Here is a 22,612-nt window from a genome sequence, read left to right on the forward strand (position 1 = left end):
AGAAAATCTGAGCTTAAATTAGTAATCAAAAACTATTCATGAACAAAAGCCCAGGCCCAGATGGCTTTACTGGTAAATTCTACCAAATACTTAAAGATGACTCAATACCAATTCTTCACAAACTCTTCTGAAATTAGAAGAGTTCCCAACTAATTCTATGAGGCTATTATTTCTCTGATACCAAAACCAGAGAAAGACATAAGACTATAAATATCTCTTATGATAATAGATGCAAAAATCCTTAACAAAATAATAGGAAGCTGAATGCAGGAACATATCAAAAGGATTATACATTGTAACCAAGTGGAATCCATTCCAGAAACATAAGATTGGTTTAACATATGAAAATCAATTAATGTAACAAACAATATCAATACAATAAGAGAAAGGGGCCCCACATGATCATCTCAGTAGATACAGAAAAAAGCATTTGACAATATCCAACATCCTTCATGATAAAGAAGAAACTAGGAACCCAAGAAACTAGCACCAAAGAAACTAGGAATAAAAAGAAACTTCCTTAACCTGATAAAGGGCACATACAAAAAACATACAGCCAACATATTTACTGTTGAAAAGACTGAATGCTTTCCTCCAATATCAGGGACAAGGACAAAGAGATCGCCTCAGGCCACTTCCATTCAACATTGTACTGGAGGTTCTAGTCAGGGCAATTCAGCAAGAAAATGAAATAAAAGTCATTCAGATTGGAAAGAAAGAAGTGACACTATCTCTACCAGCAGATGACATGATTTTATATATAGAAAATCTTAAGGAATCCACTAAAAAAAATTTAAAACTAATAAACATGTTCAGCAAAGTTGCAGGATACCAGACCAATATACAAAAGTCAACTGTATTTCTACATACTTGAAATGAAATGATCCAAGAATGAAATTAGGAAAATAAATCCATTTATAATGGTGTTAAAAAGAGTAAACTACTTGGGAATAAACTGAACAAAACAAGCGTTAAGACTTGTACTCTGAAAACTATAAAACATTATTGAAAGAAATTAGAGAAGATCTAAATGAATGGCAAGACATCAGATGTTCATGAACTGGATGACAATGTTGCTAAGATGACAATTCTCCCTTGACCTACCATTCAATGAAATCTCTATCAAAATCTCAGCTGGCTTGTTTGCAGAAACTGACAAGCCAATCCTAAAATTCATATGGAAATGCAAGTTTCAGAATAGTCAAACCAAATCTTGAAAATGAACAAAGGAAGCATGTATACTTCCCTATTTCAAAACATACTACAAAGCTATTGTAATAAAGACAGTGTGGTCCTGGCATAAGAATAGCTACATAGATCAATGGAATAGAATTGAGAGTCTAGAAATTAGCATTTAGACATTTATAGTCAATTACTTTTTTGATAACTTTCAATGACGAAATAATAGACTTTTTAAGAAATGGTGCCAGAACAACCAGTTATCCACATATAAAAGAATAAAGTTGGACCCCTACCTCACACTATATACAAAAATTAGCTCAAAATAGAACAAAACCTAAATGTAAAAGCTAATAATAGAAAACTCTTGGAGAACAGGGATAAATTTTAATGACTTTAAATTGGCCATGGTGTTTTAGATATGACACCGAAGCACCAGTAACAAAAGAAAAAAAAATAAACATCATCAAAATTAAAAACTTGTGCTCAGGACACTATCAACAAAGTGAAACAGAATGGGAGAAAATATTTGCAAATCATATATATGATACTGGATTTGCATGTAGACTATATAAAGAACCCTTACAATTCAATAAGACGACAAATAATCCAATTAAAAATGGGCAAAGGATCTGAATAGACACTTCTCAAAGAAGATATATAAATAAGCAATAAACACAAGAAAAGATGCTCAACTCATCAGCCAGTAGGGAAATGCAAATTTAAACCACAGTGAGATACCACTTAATAACCACTAGGATGGCTATAATAAAAAAGACAGATTAAAAAGTTGGTGAGGATGTAAAGAAATTAGAACCTCATACACTATTGGCAGGAATGTAAAATGGTGTAACTATTTTGGGAAATAATCTGGCCATTCTCCACATGGTTAATACAGAGTTATCATATGACCCAGCAATTCTACTCCTAGATATGTACACAGGAGAAATGAAAACATATGTCCACATAAAAACTTGTACATATATGTTCATGGAGACATTATTCATAATAGCCAAGAAGTGGAAACAATTCAAATGTCCATCAATTGATGAATTGATAAGCATAATACAGTATAAATCCATACAATGGAATATTATCTGGCAATAATAAAGAATAAAGTACTGATGCAAGCTACAATACAAATGAACCCTGAAAACATTATGCTAAATAAAAGTCAGACATAAAAGATCATATATTATTTGATTCCATTTATATGAAATGTCTAGAACAGGAAAATCTACAGAGACAGAAAGTAGATTAGTGTTGCCTAGGGGTGACAGGGTGTGGGAATGGGGGGGCGGTGACTGCTAAAGAGCATGGGGTATCCTTTTAGTGTGATAAGCATGTTCTAAAATTGATTGTGGTGATAGTTGCAAAACTGTGAATATGCTAAAAACCACTGAACTGTATACTTTAAATAGGTGATTTGTATGGCATGTGAATTATATCAATAAAACTGTTACCAAAAAATGTTGTTCTTACCCCATTTTACAAACAAAAAGCATATGAAAGATTATTCTCTATTTGTAAACTAACTCCATTCATTCATTCATTCAATAGGTACTGTTTTAAATAAACTGATTCTTAAGTCTCCTGTTTTTCCACACTAAAATGAAAACTAGCTCACACAGAAAAAAACCTGATAAACAGATTCTTTAGTGATTTTTTTATAGATAAGATCTTTTGTGTCATTGAATAGTTATCATAGTTACTGAAATATACTCTTACAAACTCTAAATCTCTGATTTGTAAGAATTATATTAAAAATATGAATGGTGAATTTATATTAAATATAATCAATTTAATCTAGCTTCTCATCTGAATCTAATCTTTCTTTAGAAAGCAGCACATAGTTGACAAATAAGTAGGGAGGAGAGTAGGTGAAGTGCTTGATTTTCTTACCTGGTCCAAATGCCTGTCTCTCATGAGTTCATACTCATTTTGCAGCGTGTGCTGGAAAAGGGTCCAGATGATGTGTTCTAGTTCTGGGTGGTCAGACAGAAGGCGTGCACATAGGGTATTTAGTCGGAGATATGCTAGCCGGTACACTGTGGGGATAAGGGGAATTAGTCATGTTCATTTTGAATTACAAGTAGATTCTTTCAAATCATTAAATTGCTCTAACCATAATGCTCTTAAGCAGAATTTTAACAGTAACCTCACTTTTACCACAATTTCTTTATAAATAAATGATTCTTAGTATTACCACAGTGCTAGGTACACAGAAGGCACAATAATACTTGCTGAATAGTTATGAGGATCACTCAAGGTCAGGAGTTTGAGACCAGTCTGAGCAAGAGCGAGACCCTGCCTCTACTAAAAATAGAAAGAAATTAGCTGGACAACTAAAAATATACAGAAAAAAAATTAGCTGGGCATGGTGGCGCATGCCTATAGTCCCAGCTACTCAGGAGGCTGAGGCAGAAGGATTGCTTGAGCCTAGGAGTTTGAGGTTACTGTGAGCTGGGCTGACACCATGGCACTCTAGCCCAGGCAACAGAGTGAGACTCTGTCTCAAAAAAAAAAAAAAAACCCTGAATTTTCTTCCCTCTAAATATAAAGACCTTTTAGATGTACCTTTCAAAGACTGACATAAGGTAATTAGAAAATTTTAAAGCTAATAATTTATCTACTGGTTCTTACACTTTAGCATACATAGACTTGCCTGGAGGGTTGTTAAAACAAGGATTTTGTCTCCCCTCCCCTCCCCTCCTCTCCTCTCTTCTCTTCTTTTTTTTTGAGACAGGGTCTCACTCTGTTGCCCAGGCTAGAGTGCCATGGCGTCAGCCTAGGTCACGGCAACCTCAAACTCCTGGGCTCAAGCAATCCTTCTGCCTCAGCCTCCCAAGTAGCTGGGACTACAGCTATGTGCCACCATGCCTGGTTAATTTTTTCTATATATTTTTAGTTGGCCAATTAATTTCTTTTTTTTTTTTTTTGTTAATTTCTTTCTATTTTTAGTAGAGACAGGGTGTTGCTATTGCTCAGGCTGGTTTTGAACTCCTGACCTTGAGCAATTCGCCCACCTCGGCCTCACAGAGTGCTAGGATTACAGGCGTGAGCCACCTCGCCCGGCCTTAGAGTTTTTGATTGAGCAGGTCTAGGGTAGAGTCCTAAAATCCTCATTTCTACAACTTTATATGTGATGTAGATTCTGCTGGTTGGGGACCACACTTTGAAAACCACTGCTCTGGTCTTACAATATACCTGTAAAGCTCAATATGATTCTGAACTGAATAAAATCAGGACAATGATTTACCACAGGAGAATCAGGGCTTTTACTCTCCTTGAAGAGCTCCATGTGGGTGTGCACTTATGAGTATATACACATGCACAGACACTCAAATCGACTCCCTCACCCGCCCACATATACACACAATCAGAGAATGCTATCCAACCTGGTTGCTGGCTTTCATAAATGTCCTGAAAATATCCAGGAAATATGTCTGCACTAGGCAATAGTACATTGTATGATCTCAACTGTAACACACGCATCTGAACAGCAGAAGTACTGTTAGGAGTATTTCCAAACATTACTTTTAAGGCATAACAACTACAGCAGCAGCAATAATAACACCTAACATTTTCTGAGTATTTACTATGTTCACTGTTGGAAGAATTTTATAAGTATTAATTCATTTAATCATCTCAAATGTAGATTATTATAAGGTAGATTATCATTATTAGCATTTCCATTTTATTTATTTATTTTTTTTTTTTTTTTTGAGACAGAGTCTCGCTTTGCTGCCCAGGCTAGAGTGAGTGCCATGGCATCAGCCTAGCTCACAGCAACCTCAAACTCCTGGGCTCAAGCAATCCTGCTGCCTCAGCCTCCTCAGTTGCTGGGACTACAGGCATGCGCCACCATGCCCAGCTAATTTTTTCTATATATATTAGTTGGCCAATTAATTTCTTTCTATTTATAGTAGAGACAGGGTGTTGCTCTTGCTCAGGCTGGCTTCGAACTCCTGACCTCGAGCAATCCACCGCCTTGGCCTCCCAGAGTGCTAGGATTACAGGCGTTAGCCACCGTGCCTGGCCACCATTTTAAAGATAAGGAAACTGAGGCATAGAGATATTAAGTGACTTGCCCAAGGTAACACCTAGTAAGTAGAAAAGCCATGATTTGAACCTAGTCAGCCTGGTTTCAGAGTCCATGCTCTTGAAAATAATCATCTACTAACCTTTTTTGTAAAAGAGTGAAAGGGAGGTAGATTTCAAAGGCTTCTGGGTCTGGAAGGCTGAGGTTGCTTGTGTCTCTGCATTTGCAGTTGAATTTACACGTGTAGTTGAACCTTTTTTCTTTGGGGATCTTACAGGAGAAAGATACCTGGATATATTCAAAGGAAAAGTCTTCATTTGAAGTTTGCTTAGAATCACATGCACACGTGCACATGCACACACACCCCTCAATGTTGTACACATAGGCCTAGATACATCTTGTCTATTTAATCTGTTATCTATACCAAATTCCCTGAGTAGGCTATTTAAATGCAAGCTGGGAAAGACAGATTAATATGAAAACTATGTTTGTTATCATCATATCTATTTTAATAAATGGCTTTCCCTGGGGATTACTGCCTTATTGGAAAAAAATAGTTGTATAATGTTCAATTTTAATAATTATAGTGACACTGAGACCATAAGATAACTCTAGCTTTTAAAATAATTTTTGATACCAAATGTGGTCATATTTCTCTGATTCTCCTTCTAAAATTTTTTTTATTGGTAACTATGGTTCACATATAAGATATAAATTACACACACAGATACACACGTACACACGCCTAAATTATATAGTATAGAATTCTATGAATTAATATGTCAAATAACATTATTAAGACAGATTTATACCTGTATACTAAATATGTCAGGCATAAATCAAGGCAGAGATATTAGTAAATATTATCTCTCAATTCCTGGCAATTCTATTGTTTTGTGCTGCCCTCTCTCTATTTAACAGAATAATCCAGGACTACTTTCTCCTTTTGTTTTAGTAGCTGGCAGTAAATAAATTTATTTTAAAAGACATAAACCTTAAGAACAAAGAGAACAATAAGTACGATTTGTACCTTACTATAGATGTTTCTAGTACACATAGTATATTAAATAGTACACTAGGAAAAGGAACTCACCAACACAATGATTTTAGAAAGACCAGTGTCTGGTCTACTATCCACCTTGGATTTCCCTTCCGTTCACTAACTAACAACATAGTAGACTGACTTAACTTGGACAAAAGTTAGTCTTTTGACATTTTTTTGTTTTTGTTTTTTTTTTTTTTTTTTTTTTTGAGACAGAGTCTCGCTTGTTGCCCAGGCTAGAGTGAGTGCCGTGGCGTCAGCCTAGCTCACAGCAACCTCAAACTCCTGGGCTCGAGTGATCCTTCTGCCTCAGCCTCCCGGGTAGCTGGGACTACAGGCATGCGCCACCATGCCCGGCTAATTTTTTATATATATATCAGTTGGCCAATTAATTTCTTTCTATTTATAGTAGAGACGGGGTCTCGCTCTTGCTCAGGCTGGTTTTGAACTCCTGACCTTGAGCAATCCGCCCGCCTCGGCCTCCCAAGAGCTAGGATTACAGGCGTGAGCCACAGCGCCCGGCCTAGTCTTTTGACTTTTAAGTGTAAATATCCAATTACATATTGGATATCACCACTTGAATCTCAAAGGTAATATGGCCAAAGCAGAGCTCTGTGTTCCCCCAGTTTTTCCCATCTCAAAAAATTGCTCCACATTACATCTAGCATCTTAGGTAAAAAAAAAAAAAAAATCTAGGAGTTATTTTTAATTTCTTCATTTTCCCAATTCCTCAAATCCAATGTAAAACCTATTAAATTTATCTCTACATATATCCCAGATCTTTCCATTTCTACCTCTAATGTCATATACATCCTTCACTTGAACCACTGAAATTTAGGCTCCAAACTTGTCTCTTCACTTTCTATCCCTGCCCTGTTCCCTTCTCTCCCCTAAACCCACCTGTACTTGAAATAGCAGCCAGAGAGTGGTCCTTTAAAAATGCAAATTATAGCAAGCTGCACATCTCTGCTTAAATGCTTTCCTACTTCCTTTATAAAATCCAAACTCCTTACTATGGCATATGGGAACCTACAGGATTTAGCCCCAGTTTGACTCTTCAATCCCATCTTGTACCATTCTTCACTTGCTCATTATACCCCAGTCACACTGGGATTTCTTTTTGTTCCTCAAACCAGCTAAGTCTGATCTTCCCTAGGACCACTGCACTTAATTGTTCTGCCTGAAATACACAACATACAGATTTGTGCCTGGCCAGCATCAAGCTAGTCCTTGAGGTGCCAGATCAAAACATCACTTCATCAGAGGAAGGAAAGCATCTCTAAACATTCTATCACCCTTTCAGTTTTTCTCTTTTACATCAATCTATTGATTTCCTTTATAGTACTTACATTCTAAATCATCCTGCATATTCATTTACTTATTTGCTGTCTGTTTTCTTCCTCCAGAATATAAGCTCTATGAGGGAAATGACCTAGACCATCTCATTTCTGTATTCCCAATGCCTAGAATACTTGCTGGCACTTAACAGATGGCTACTTATTGAATTAAAACAAAAGGCTAGACTTGTTTATATAAAAGTATTAGCTAGCAAGCAAATTTATACATGAAGGCAGAGTCTCTATATTCTAGAAATAATTTGAGTACAAGTTAGCATGGAAATGACATATCTGGAAAATGATCCCTGCATTAATCACAGAACACTGCAATATCGATTCCTACACAGAATTAAACAGAAACATAACATAAGCACATTTCTGTGAAACGCAGTGTAGCGAGTGATTAAGAGCACGGTCTTTGGGATCAGATAGGTTGGGTTTGATTTCTGTTGACCTTAGGCAAGTTACTTCATTTCTCTAATTCCTATTTTATAGATAACTGAGGCTGACAACAGCATCTAATACCTTATAGGGCTGTTATGGAGATTAAATGAAAAAATAAATCTGAAGTACTTAAGCAATTGCCTAGCACATAGTGAGCCCTCAATAAACATTAGCTGTTGCTTTCTTTTCCCATCATCGTCATTATCATGCACTAATCAATAATGTCAGTCCATATCCCATACTACTTCCTACACTTACCCTATGCTTCATTCCAAATGGGCTGGTCTGCACTCTGTAAAAAATGTTTCCTGCTTCCCTGGTTGTTACGCTTTTGAGTTCACGTCATCTCTGGCTCTTGGAACACATTTCTGTCTCCTCTCTTCTCTCCAGTTTCCAGGCTGAAATCCTATTCAACCTTAACCTATTCCTGCCCTGAAAACTGTTCTCATGACACCAATCCTAGGTGATTCAGTAGCACTTTTTACTGCTTTATATGTACTCCTTATTTGAGTCATGTATCTCATATTCAAAACTCTTTTTCTTTTTGAGACAGGGTCTTGTTCTGTTGCTCAGGCTGGAGTGCAATAGCACGATCATAGCTCACTACAACCTTGAACTCCCAGGCTCCAATGAACCTTTTGCCCAAGCCTTCCGAGTAGCTAGGACTATAGGCGCATGCCAACACATTGGGTAACTTTGTCTTTTAATTTTTTTTCTAAAGGCAGGGTCTTACTCTTTTGCCCAGGCTAGTCTCAAACTCCTGACCCCAAGTGATCCTCCCTCTTTGGCCTCCCAAAGTGCTGGGATTATAGGAATGAACCACTGCAACTGGCCCCTAATTCTTAAAAGCAGAAACAAAATATTATTCGAAATTCTATTCACTACAGTTTCTATATAGTATCTTGCATTACACTGATGTTCAAAATCTATTTGCAGTTTGAATGGATAGCATATTTTATACTTACATGTCTGCTGCAGTGTGATTATTCTGGAGAGGAAGATTAAGAGGACAAGCAGATTCAAGGTGATCAGCTGGTCCTTCTCGATCCTTTGACTGTTTAATAAGATCAAATAAAGGTGAATCCTATTTGAAACAAGATGAGATTAAAACAACATTAGTAACTATGATTTTCCTATATACATAACAAAATCATATTGTTTGACATGGCAAGCACTATGTATTTTAGGCAAAATTTACAGTGGCAATTTGTAAAACAGAATGAAATCCCTTCCTCCATTTGAAATTCCCGCTGCTGCCACCTGCCTGAGAGGGAGGACCGTGGCCCACGAGGCTGGTCACAGACAACGCGGCAGCGATGTCCACGAGCCAGGCAAGTGCTGTGGTGAACTGCCAATTTTTGTGCTACACTCAATAAAGGAATAGTAAAACGTATAACTTTAAATGCTTATATTAGAAAAGAAGTTAGAAGTTAGGGGAAAAAACAAAAAGACCCAAAGAAGGCTTAAAGGAAATACAGGTATAAGCAGAATTTAATGAAAATGAAAACAAACGTAACATTTGATCAACAAAGCTAAACAACTGGTTCTCAGAAAGAACTAATAAAATAAAACAAACCTCTAATCAGAGTGATCAAGAAAAAAGAGAAGGGACAAGCAACATCAGGATGAGAAGTGGGACATAATCACAAAGATTAGAAACTTAATAGGGAAGAGTTATGAAAAATTTTTATCAATAAATTAGAAAACTTAGAACTAGTAGAAAATTCCAAAAAAAGGTATAAATTACCAAAACTCAATAAAAATAAAATAAAATAACTTACATAGTCTCACAATTATTAAAGAATTTGAATCAGTAATTAAAAATCTTGCCACAAAGAAAACAATAAGCTCATGTAGTTTTACCCATGAATTCTATCAAACATTCAAGAGAGAGATAATTCCACTTTTGCTCAAACTCTTCAAAGAATGGAAAAAGTAGAAACATTTTTTATCTCATTCTATAAAGCTAGTACAATATTGATACTAAAACCTGTTCAAAAACATTACAAAAAGGTAACTTATAGCCTATTTTCACTCATGAACACAGATACAAAAATCTTAAACACGTGGCCCTTGAACAACATGGGTTTCAACTGCCCACTTCTTATGTTTGGATTTTTTTCAACTAAATGTAGATCAAAAATACAGTATCCACAGGATGTGAAATCCACCTATACGGAAGGCTGACTTTTTGTATATGCGGGTTCTACAGGGTTGAGTAAGGCACTAGAGTATGTGCAGATTTTGGTATCCATGAGGGTTCCTGGAACCAACCCACTTTGTATACCAAGAGACACAACTGTATTAGCAATCCAAATAAGCAATGCTAAAAAAAAATACTGTCATTACCAAGTTGAGTTTATCCAGGTTGCAAGGTTGGTTCAATCTTGGAAAATCTGTAATAAAATTCACCTCACTAAGGTGAAAAATCTTATCAAAATCAATGTAAAAAGATTCTCATTTTAAAACCTATTCATTATTTCAAAAAAAGAAACTCTCAGTAACCAGAAGCAGAAAGTTACTTTATAATTTGATAAACGGCATCTACAAATAAACAAAAAACCTACAGCAAACAATATATGTAATGGTGAAACATTTGAAAGGCATTCCCCTTGAAAAATCAAATACAAGAAAAGAATGACCATTATCATGCTTTCTATTTAGCATTGTACTTGAGGTCCCAGCCAACTCAATAAGACAAAGAAGAAGAAATAAAAGATGAAAGGATTGGAAAAAAAGAAATAACAAAAAGTCACATCCACAGATAATGTGACTGTCAATATGGGAAACTCAAAAAGAATTAACAGAGAAATTATTAAAATGAGAGATATTAGCAAGAATGCCATTATGAAATCAATATGAAAAAATAATTACATTTCTATATCCAAGCAAAAAGTTTAAAAGTGTAATTTTAAAAATATAATTTACAAAAAGGTAAGACTATCAGTAAAAACTATTAAAAACATTCAAAAACTGTAATTTTCTAGAGGTGACTGCAAGTAAATACAGCAGTCTATAAAAAAGGGTGCCATAAGTATATTACTCTAAGTATTTAAGAAAAAAGACCAAAAAAATCAGACAAGTTTATATCAAAAATGGAAGTAGCATATCAGTAAGTGAAAATATAAAACACTATAGAATATAAGATTCTTTAAAAATATAAATAGTCTATATAATAAAGAATATTTGAAAAATCAACTAGCAATTTGAAAAAAGTTGTATCATTACACCTTCACAATGCACACAAAACCAATTAATTATATTAAAAAACAAATGTAAAAAACTATTAGAAGTAAACATAAGAGAATATCTTTATAACATAATGTTAAGGAAGGACTTTGTAGGTTTGAACAAAACTCAGAAGTTATAAAGAAAAAGATGAACAGATCATAATACATATAAACTGAAAATTTTTATATAACTGAAACCACAATAAACTAAGTTAAACTAAATCTTTAAAAGATAAACAATACTGGTTAAAGATGGGGAATTTAATGAACATATTAACTCTCTCTCCTAAAACCCCACTAAAATGGCAATAAATGAACTTATTTTAGAAGACATAAACTTTTCAGATACAAAATTTTGAAAGCTGAAAAAGGATGGACTAGTGGTAACCTACTCAGTAGATGAACAAAAGCTAAATTGAAATCCAGCAGTAAGGAAAGCCACAGGCAAACCACATGAAATCTTAACCCACTAAAAGGGTCTGGAAGTGGTGATGGCAGGTACCTCAGGCAGTGGATATAAAGGGGGTTAACAACAGAAGGACTGGTTGAAGTCCATGTAGGAATAAGACAGACTTCTAGATCTTCCCCTCCTTTTCACCTCTCTTTACTGATGGAAAAAAAATGAAGGTTTATTATTCAGAGAGTATAAGACAGAATTCTCTGTACTGGGGGACTCTAGACAGAATCAAGGAAAAAGTTACCATACTAAAAACAACCAGATTAAGGAAAAGGTTATATAATGAATGTTGAATATACCAGACTACCTCCTGTCTTCAGACCCTAGAACCGTTGCAACTATGATCATTCATATCCTGGCATGAAATCAGAAGAGTCAGAGCTGAGTAATATGTTAAGTCTAAGAGAAAGATATTAAGTGGGGGTTTCTTGAGGAATCATCCTATCAAATAACTATACAATTAAGTTCACAAACCCCACTCAGGTGCTCAAAGCTTCTAACTAGTTTTTAGTGATTTGCTCTTATATATGAAAGGCAATCAGATATTTCAGGAAAATCTCTAATATAAAAGTGCCAAAACAAGACAAATAAGAAAGCAACTCAGTAGACACAGAAATTATGTAGGGGGAGAAATTTAAAAAGAAAGAAAAAGAAATAGCAGATTACTCAACGATCCTTTTTAATAGGAAGTTCTACTCATGCCTAAGTAATACATTACTAAACACTATTTTTTCTTATTCATCCTGTTGTCAACTCATCTCAACAAAAAAAGAATAAAGAATTGGGGGGTGGGGGGAAAGAAAGAAAAAGCCATTAGCAGTAAGAGCATAGGTTCTAGAATTAGAGAGATGTAAGCTCAACTTCTATTCTCTAAACCTTACTAGTTTACTAGTAATGAGAAGTCTTGTTCTCTGAACCTCAGTTTCATTACCTGAAAAACAGGAATAACAGCACCCATTTTGCAGGATTAAATGGCAAGTGTGTACATTGTAGCCACTTGAATATTCAACTCTTTTCTCTCAGTGATTTGGTTTGATTATTTTACTTGGATCTCTTGGAGGTATATATAAATGTGTTAAAGATTTGTTCTCAACTCAGAACTTTCAGGAGAAAAAAACCCTGTCTCTTTAAATTTATTTTTTCCTCTCTGGATGTCAAGTAGATACTTGATAAGTTCTGAATAAAAAAAGAGATGAAATCATATAGTCATTACATGCATCACTGCAAAAGCTTGATAGTTTTCAACACTTTTTAATCTCCAGGAGACAACAGAATATGGGCTGCTCTCTATAATAGTGACTCACTACAGAAATAATTCTCAAAAGTGGAGGTAGTGGTAGGCATGTCTCCAGTGGAGACATCAGAAGAGAAAGTGGCATACATAATTTGGAAAAAGTAGGAGGCTATACAATTCCCATAATATAATTTTGACTGTCAAGTCATTCTTTGCTACATTCATTAGGGAATAATCATTTCCTATGAATTCATTCCAGCTAACACATATATTGCTATATGCAATGTTTTACATTTTCTAGCCATTGATGAACTGAATATCTTTATTTAACTCAATAGTACAGGTATAAACTCACATATCAGCAGGAGTGGCCTACTACCATTTTTCTCTCAAAGACATTTTAGGAGATAGGATTTAAGTATACTACTAATTAGGCATTTTACTTATTACTTTTCAGATATGGGTAAAGACCTGGTTCATGCTTCAGATTAGCCCAATAGGATTATGCTAAAGTAAATTCCTCCTTCAAGGATTAAAGGGCATTTTTTCACCAATAGTCTTTATATTTCACTCAAGTATCACTTTTATCACTCCATTCCCCCGTACCAAATGGCCACACAGATATACAGTTACAGGTTTATGATGATGAGTATGTCATGATAATGGAAAGAAGTATAGTGTAGTGGACAGGAGGAAAAACTCTGGAGCCACATGACAGGGGTTCAAATCTTGGCCTCTTTCCTACACGCCCTTGGACCAGTTGCTTAATTTCATTAAGATTCACTTTTCTCAAATGTAGAGCAGAGATACTAATGATAATAATAGTAATTTAAATCATAGTGTCATGGGAATTGAAGTAATACATGTTAAGCATTAGGAACAGTGCTTGGCACAGAGTGTGCTATGTAAATATTTGATATTATTATGGTTGTGATTCTTATTTGTACCTATAAATTCCATTATACAAAGGACACTGTGTTTGTTCAAATGTATGTATGTATGCCTAGTTATCCATCCATCAACCTAGCACTTGTATCTACTCTATATCAGACCCTAAGCTAGGAAGTATGGACATAAAGGTAAATGATCCTCCAACTGTCACATACTGATAGCTTTGAAGGATTATTTTGGAAGCATTTGTCCTCTTCTACCTTACTCAACATCTTCACTTGATGTCTGTGTATAAAATAAACTCAAATCATCCTCTACTATCCCCCGGAAAATATCCTGCTTTTCCTCAGTCTTTTCCCATAGCAATAAATCACTCCTTATATCCAGTTGCCCAAGGCAAACAACCAAGGAGTTATCTTCAATAATTCTTTCCCTCACACTCTTATTATCTAAGCCACCAGGCAAGTCATGCTGTCCCTAAATTCAAAATATGTTCCAAGTCTAACTTCTTTTCATTACCAATAGCCGTTAGAGTTTAAGCCATTATTATCTCTTGTCTATACTACTGCCAAAGCATCCTACAAACTAGATTCCATACTTCTACTCTTGCTGCCTCCCAGCTCTCCTCAACAGAGCTAATAAGTTACTCCCTACATACACCTCCATACTCAAAACCCTCCAATGGCTTCCTATCACATTTAGAATAAATCCAAACACTTTATCTTGGTTTACAAAACACTACATGAGGTCTAGCCCCTTGCCACCGCTCAGACCTCACTCTCTACCACTCTTCTTACTCTGGCCATACTGGTCATCTTTCTCTTCCATGAATGTGGCATGAGTCTTCCTGTCTTCCTGTTTGTGATTGCTGTTTCCTCCGTCTGGAATGCTCTTTCACCAGAGCTTCCATGACTCAACCCCACTCTATTATTCACATATCTCCTCAAAGAGCACCTCCTAAGCATGGCCTTCTCTGGACATCTTGTCTAAGACAGCCATAATTCCCACATATTTGCTACTCTTAACTCTGCTCTATTTTCTTCATAGCACTGATCACTACTTGAGATTATGCCACGAATTCATTTGTTTACTTGCTTATTAACTGTGTCTCTTACTAGCATGCATGAAGCAAGAAGACATGCCTTTGCCTATCTTACAACAGTATCCCCAATGTGTGCCAGGCAGTTTTAAACAGTAGGGGCTCAGTAAACATTTGTTGAATAAATGAATGAAGTAAGAGGTTAAAGTGTTCAAAGTTTTGAGGTTTACTCTACCTTTTATAAAGTGAGGATAAGATTAAAAATAGAAGTGTTTTAGTTATGTATACATTAAGTCCTTTAAAAATAAAATATTTTTAATCTACTCCTTTCTCCATGATTTTTTTCCTTAAATATGAGTCAAACATAGTATGTGCACTTTAGCCATAAAGAAAGTATAAGCATGTAACTGTTTCAGTTTCAAAATGCCTATTATTCCAAAGACCTTTTTTTTTGAAGTAAAGTACAGCAGAAAGCAATGGAGTATTTTAGACAACCTGGAATACAAATGAAAATTATTTTTATCTGTGAAACATCATCAAATGCTCAACATCAAACATTTATTGAATACCTAGGATATACCAGGCTCTGGGTCCAGGGTTGAGCAAATACAGGGATGGTTCCTACCCACATGGTGTTTACAGTCTAATGGGAAGAGGCAGATAATAAACACACAAGGAAATAAGTATGTGATGACAAAATCAGAAAATGCTATTAAAGAACAGAGTTCTCTCATGAATAATAAAGAGGGAGACCCAGGTAGATGGGGTGGGTTAAAGAAAGACCAATCTGCGAAGGTAACGCAGATACTGAGTCTTGAAAGGTAAGGAGGCGGCTTTGCCTTGAGAGGAGCAGGGGCAGAGGTCTCCCAAAAGATGAGAGATCATGGGCTAAGAAACTGGTGTTCTTTTAAGAAATGAAAGAGACCACTGGGACTAAAGCACAGTGGTGTTGCAGTGGTGGAGAGGTTGCTAGAAAAAAAGGTTAAAAATAGGTAGTTTCCTGATTACACGGAATCTTAAAAACTATGCTAAAAAGTTTGAATATTTTAAGAGAAATGGGAAACCTATTACAATAAAAACTATATTTTAGGATAAAGATTTTTCTTGTCATAAATTACTAATATAGAGATAATTAGTTCAATTGTGTCTTGCTCCCTATTACATGCCTAGCACATAGCACAGACATGGGGTTCTAAAAATATTTACTGAATAACTGTGTTGCTTTGAGGAAAGTAGTCTAGGTGATTGTAGGGCTCACCACAATCCACATTGCCTTAGCTCTGCTACAAGTGACCCAATTTTCTACAAATTTCTAACTTCCTAACTCTAGTGTGTCTGAAGGCAGGTCCCGTGACAGCAAATAACTTTGGAGCTGGATGTATACAACTCAAGAGTTAACTCTGTTTGCTAATCTGTGAAACTAAAAAAAAAGGAAACTCTACTATTTACTTAATTTACTTAAGTCTTTAACTTCACAATAAGCAAAAATGAAAATATAAAATTATCAATATATTCTAGTCTACTTTTATTTCAGCAGTAGTACGTCATCAACAAAATTTCAAGAGAAAAAAATTTCTACAAGCAATATAAAATAGGGCCAGGACTACGGTATGGCAAAGGAGGTGCCTAGGATGAAAAGTTTAAGGAGGCATTCATGCTCATTTGTACAGTCCTGGTATGAAATTTATCCTTTTGGGCACTGAATGCTAAATTAGCTAAAGATATACAAGCCAGGTGTGGTGGCTCAAGCTTGTAATCCCAGCTACTTAGGAGATCGAAGTGAGAGGATGGCTTGAGCCCAGGAGTTCCACGCTGCTGTGAGCTAAGATTGGGCCATTGCACTCTAGCCTGAGTGACAGACAGAGCAAGACCCCATCTCTAAAACAAACAAACAAACAAACAAAACCTGACAAAATAGAATGATATGTCTATTACTTTCATGGTTTACTTAGATAAGAATTAAAATACTTTCAGTTACAAAGGTTTTATTCAAATGTATTATCTCATTTAATCCTCAAATAAATCTGTGAATTAAGTGTTATTATTCATTTTATGGGTCAGAAATAGCTACATTATGACTGAATACACTAGAAATATTAATATTTTCTGAATGTGAAATAATAACATTTGAGGTTTATAAACATAAAAACCAAAACTCAAACTATTTTAAAAAGAACAAATAAAAAGCTTCCTAGAACTAATTAAAGTATTAGAATATTTGACTTTTTATTAAAAACATTTTATTAATTTAACTATTATTTTTTAGCTTTATCCAAACCTTTGTCTATTTACTGAAATCGCATTAACATCTGTTATTAACAATATTTGTTGCCATTTCATAAATATTTCTTCTGTGTGTGCATTTAAATTTTACCAAAACCCCATGATGTAGGAATTACTATCTCCATTTTACAGATAGGGAAACTAAGGTGAATAGGAGGCAAAACAGGATTTGAATTTACTGAGGCCCCATAATCTAAGCTCTTACCCATTATGACTATACTTTAATCTTTCATTAATCTTTAGCATAATAAAAAGCAGCAATAAAACAAGCATATAAACTAATTTTACCAAGGCTAATCATACATAGCATTACAAACTGTTTAATAAAGCCAAATGTTCTTGATAATCATTCTTCTAGCAGAAAATAACAGAAAGCAATCTTATATAATCAGAGATGACCATCTCCAACTTCTGCAATATTTGCTTAACATAATTACATAATTTACCAAATAAAAAGAACTTGTATAAAATATTATTTTACCCTCCAGGGTAACCATCTGGTATAATAAATACCCTCCCCAACAAAATGATGAACTATGAGTATTTTGACAATGCTGATAATTTTTATAACCAGATCAAACTTAAGACATTAAGAAACACAGGCCCAAAGTTCCAATTAGATTTTCAATAAAAGTGATTAGAGCAATTTTTTAGAAGTTTTTCTTTTAGGCTGGGTGCAGTGGCTCATGTCTGTAATCCCAGCCCTTTGGGAGGCTAAGGCGGGAGAATCACTGCAGGCCAGGAGCATGAAACCAGCCTGGGCAACATAGTGAGACTCTGTCTCTATAAAAAAAATTTTTTTTAATTGGCTGGGCATGGTGGCATGAGCCTATAGTCCTAGCTACTCAGAAGGCTGAGGAAGGAGAAACTCTTGAGCCCAGCAGTATAAGGTTGCAATGAGCTATGATCGTACCACTGCACTTTGGCTGGGGTGACAGAGTGAGATTCTGTCTCAAAAAAAAAAAAAAAAGTCTTTCCAAAGAGCAATCACTTTGTTAAATTATAGAGACTGAGCAGATATTTTTAAGAACTTAAAAACTTAATGTTAGTTTAATGACACACAATTTTATATACATAAACACTTCAAACAACTTTGTCCCTAAAAATCTTTGAAAATATACTTTCTAAATTTATATCTTGGTCAAAATTCTCAGAGAAAATGAAAGGTATATCAATTTGAGTAGGTCCTATTTCAAAAATTTTTATTTTTTTTATTTTAAATGAAATTAGTTTGTGGTATTGGGTATTTTTTAAATGTTTTTTCAAAAATATAATACACACAATACATTTTATATTTGTTCTGTTAATTTTTAAATATTAGTTAAAGAAAGAAATTCCTAACTCAAAATGAGCCAAGATTTCTAAAATTGGGTCAAGGTTTAGTTGAGGATTGCTGAGACGCCAGCTCTGGGAGGCAGCTCCAAGGGAGATGACACAATTCATGCAATTAAACTAAAATAGCCACTCATCTGAATGAAGCATTACCGTAGTCAAAAGTCCCCTGTCATCAGTACTACCTTCTATGGCCATAGCAGGTGTATCCACTGAGGGTCTGCCTTCCTTCTAACAGTCATTATAAAATCTGTTGAAGCTTCTTTGTAGAATTTTCCCTAAGTACTCAGGGAAAGTTACCTTCCTAATTCAAGGAAAAGATCTTATTCTAACTGAAAGGATGAGACGAAAATTCCTACAAGGTATATGTGTAAAATGGATAAAAATTCATACTTTAGGAAGAATCAATACTATAAAGGGAACTAATACAGTGTGAGAAACAGACATTAAAAGAGGAATAGGAAAGTTCTTAAGGGGAAGTATTATATTTGCCCATTGACTGTAACAACCACCACCAGACTCAGTGGCTTGAAACAAGTTATGTATTATTTCGCATGTGTCTTAGGTCAGTTGATCTAGACCACATTCAGCTGGGTGTTTCTTACCATGTGTCTGAATATGATGAAAGTCAAGGATGCTTTGCCAAATTCTGAAGCAAAAGAGGGCTATGACTGAATGGAAAATCACAAAAAGAGCAAATTAAAGTTTCAAGGTCAGGAGTAAATATGCTTACACTGCTGAGGTGAGGAGGCATCAAATTATCTGTTAATAATGTTGATGACTAAGATTTGTAAAAGAGTTAAAAACAAATTATATCCCTATGACTGATCACAATTAAAGTCACTTTCCTCAAATGAGTCCTGCCTCTTAACTAGGGCCTCTATACCAGAGAATCAAAATCACCAGGTTTTTCTCTATGGAAATTTAACTAGTACCCTTTACCCATATATATTATTCCATGATAGTAAATATTGTGTCATATGTAATCTATTCATAGTGCCAAAGTTTTGTGTTAAAAATCGTTTAGTAATTGAACATGGTAAGTTTTGTTTTTAAAAAAATAAAACAAACTTAGAAAATTAAGCTAACATTACTAAAGGATTTCACTGGTCTTGGGCTTTGTTGCTTCTACTTCTAGGTGGACCTACTCCAAGTTCCCAGAATTTTATAATCCTTAGAAGTTTCAAATGATGAAAGTAAACTAGATCTGAGATAGGAGGAATAAGGTTATTGGCTGGGCTCAGGTTCCTAGCAAGTGATTTTTGTTGATATGCATATGTTACTATTTCTATACTTGTTCTGGCTTTGGAAACCCCTGGTGCATTCTTGCTCTAGAGCCTTACAATCAAAGATTGGCCAGATATTGGTACAATACAGATTTGACATGTAAAAGCAATATAAGGTTCTCCAGGCACAATTTAGTTTTATCACATCCCTCATGAAAGGAATTATTAGTACCTTTATAAAAGAGGCCCCAGAGAGCTGCCTTGCCCCTTTGACTTTGTGAGGACACAGAGAGAAGACACCATCTGCAAGGCATAAAATAGACCCTCACCAGACACTGAACCTGCTGACACCTTGATCTTGGGTGTCCCAGCTTCCAGAACCGTGAGAAATACATTTCTGTTGTTCATAAGCTACCTAGTCTATGGTATTTTGTTATAGTAGGCAGAACAGACTAAGACACTATAATAGGAGTTCAGAAAATCTAATGATTAATTTCAAGCCTAGACTGTCAATGACCTAGGTCATGCTTAGAATGTCTGCAGGATTCTTTTTATTTCCCCACTTTTTATTAATAATTGTAAGTAAACCTTGAATATTACAATATAGGACATTTCTTTCTTAGCAATAAAGATGAGAGTTTAAAATCATAAGTTTGCAACTGCTTTCTAGGATAATTACGTGTTGAACTTGTTTTTTAATCTCCTTTCATTTTTCTATTTATTAATATGTTAATTTTTTTAAAAAATGAAGTATAAAAGATATCCCTTTTTTTAACCTTTAATAAAGGAATCCTGTATTTATGAGTGCAATTACAATTTTAAATAATGATTCTTCTTAGTTAAAACAAAATCACAGAATTAATATTGAGTCTGGTCCTTGAACACAAATTCTTTGGCACAGTGGAAGAAAGGCAAAGCAGATCACCTTAACTTAGGCTTTATATATATATACACACATACATATATATGAAGCCAAAACACTAAATTTTAACCAAAGAAATTAAACTTTGGATCATGCTCCCATCAGGTTATGCATATGAATAACAACAAACATTTAAATAAAAGTTAAAGGAAATATGTATTAGCTCTTAAGTAGACAAAAATTAATAAGAGCCCAACCTCAGCAAAATTGTACATAAAAGAAAGATGTCTTCATCACCTCCAGCTTCTCTCATCTTTGCCTAACAGAACATATCTAAAGTTACCTCCCAACTTCTAACCACTTCTGTCCCAGGGAAAGCATTATCTAGAACATTTGATTTTAATTTTCATTTTATTTTATAATGTAAACTCCTCCTTTCTGACATGTAATTTATTTAGAGTGCAGCATATATCCGAGTCCCCAAAGAAGCTTAATTCAACACACATGCAGGGTTTCCCCTTACTGCTCAAGATTTTGATACACCAGAAAGGGAAAACATCTACATTTTCAAAATGCTCATCTACATTAGAAATCTCCCTCCCACTCTATCCCTGCCACCTTTTATCTATATATCTCCTCCACTACCTTCTTAAGAACTAGTAACTGTATTTCTCTAATTCTGATAAAAATTTCTGAAAAGTGACCCACTAGTCTTTCCTTTTTCTTCTTCTTCTTTTTTTGGAGATAGGGTCTCCCTCTGTTACCCAGGCTAGAGTGCAGTGGCAGAATATACTGGCAGCAATCATAGCTCACTGCAATCTTGAATTCCTGGAAGCTATCCTTCCATCTCGGCCTCCCAAGTACCTAATTTTTTTTATTTCTTGTGGAGACGAGATCTTGCTATGTTGCCTAAGCTGGTCTTGAAACCTGGCCTCAAGCAATCTTCCCGCTTAGGCCTCCCAAAGTACTGGGACTATAAGTGTGAGCCACCTCACCAGCCCACTCCTCTTTCTTAAATAGCATTATTGTTGTAACAGCTTCATTTCTTATCTTTTCAGGTTTCAAATGCCTCCCTTCAACTGGTCCCCAAATTCTACTTTCTAGAGAATACTAATAACCCAGGCAAATTTGAGGTCTGTCAGATGTAAAAAGTATAGTCTCTATTATGAAACTTGGAAATTCCCTAAATCATAACACAGTCAATAGCTGGCAGAAGACTTTTGGTTCTTTTCCCAGCATTTGGGCTAAAGTGATGATAGGGTAAGAAGGCAGACTATTAGAAATATTTCATTAACTTTAGTTTATGAGGATTAATTTTTAACTTTGCCTCAGACCTACTAGGCAAAAATTTTTATTGGCCAGTGAGGATACAGTACAATAAGGAACAATAACAACCATGATCTTTCTAGAGTGCCTAATTTTGATAACTATGATTAATGATTCAAAGTCATTACCATAATCCTATTATTAGTCATTCTATTTTATTTCCCTCACTACCAAAATGAGTCTTTCAATTTAATAATAGTACTAGTTAATGTTTATTGAGCATCCACATGCCAGGTTCTATGCTAAATATATTACATAAATTATCATATTTAATCCTCATAAGAAGTCGATAAAGTAGGTATCTCCAATTTATAGAAAAAGAACCTGAAGCATAGAAGTTTGGAAATTTGTCCCATGTTATATGGCTAATAATTAATGGAGCAGTGATTCAAATCCATGTCTACCTGTTTCCAGAACTTGTGCTGTTAGCTAGTACACTAGGATGAAAAGACATATTCCTTTGCTCATTTTCTCTTTCATTCTTTCTTTGCCTATTTTTATGCTTTTAACCATGTAGTTGTCCAGCCCTACAATTAGCTCCACTCTCCACCACTCCAATATCATCCAATCACTCATCCATTCATCTAGAGATGCTGGGAGAAATATCACATTAATAATATTACCTACATTGCAAAGCTTTGTGTTTAGCAGAACACACACACAAAAATAATAGTACCTACAACATAGG

The 22,612-nt window shown here is 35.0% G+C and overlaps 1 protein-coding gene across 2 annotated transcripts in view; it reads right to left on the bottom strand.

Annotated features, from left to right (window-relative positions):
• RB1 (RB transcriptional corepressor 1) overlaps window positions 1–22,612 on the bottom strand; it is a 128,062-nt gene that overhangs the window by 12,749 nt on the left and 92,701 nt on the right. For both annotated transcript variants that reach the window (XM_076009459.1, XM_076009461.1), the window contains exons 18-20: window positions 9,010–9,128; window positions 5,364–5,509; window positions 3,082–3,227 (exon numbers count right to left, since the gene is read on the bottom strand). In XM_076009459.1, coding sequence (XP_075865574.1) covers window positions 3,082–3,227; window positions 5,364–5,509; window positions 9,010–9,128 — 411 coding nt within the window. The remainder of the gene's footprint in view (window positions 1–3,081; window positions 3,228–5,363; window positions 5,510–9,009; window positions 9,129–22,612) is intronic.

The sequence above is a fragment of the Microcebus murinus genome, chromosome 13, assembly GCF_040939455.1.
Source record: "Microcebus murinus isolate Inina chromosome 13, M.murinus_Inina_mat1.0, whole genome shotgun sequence".
NCBI lineage: Eukaryota > Metazoa > Chordata > Mammalia > Primates > Cheirogaleidae > Microcebus > Microcebus murinus.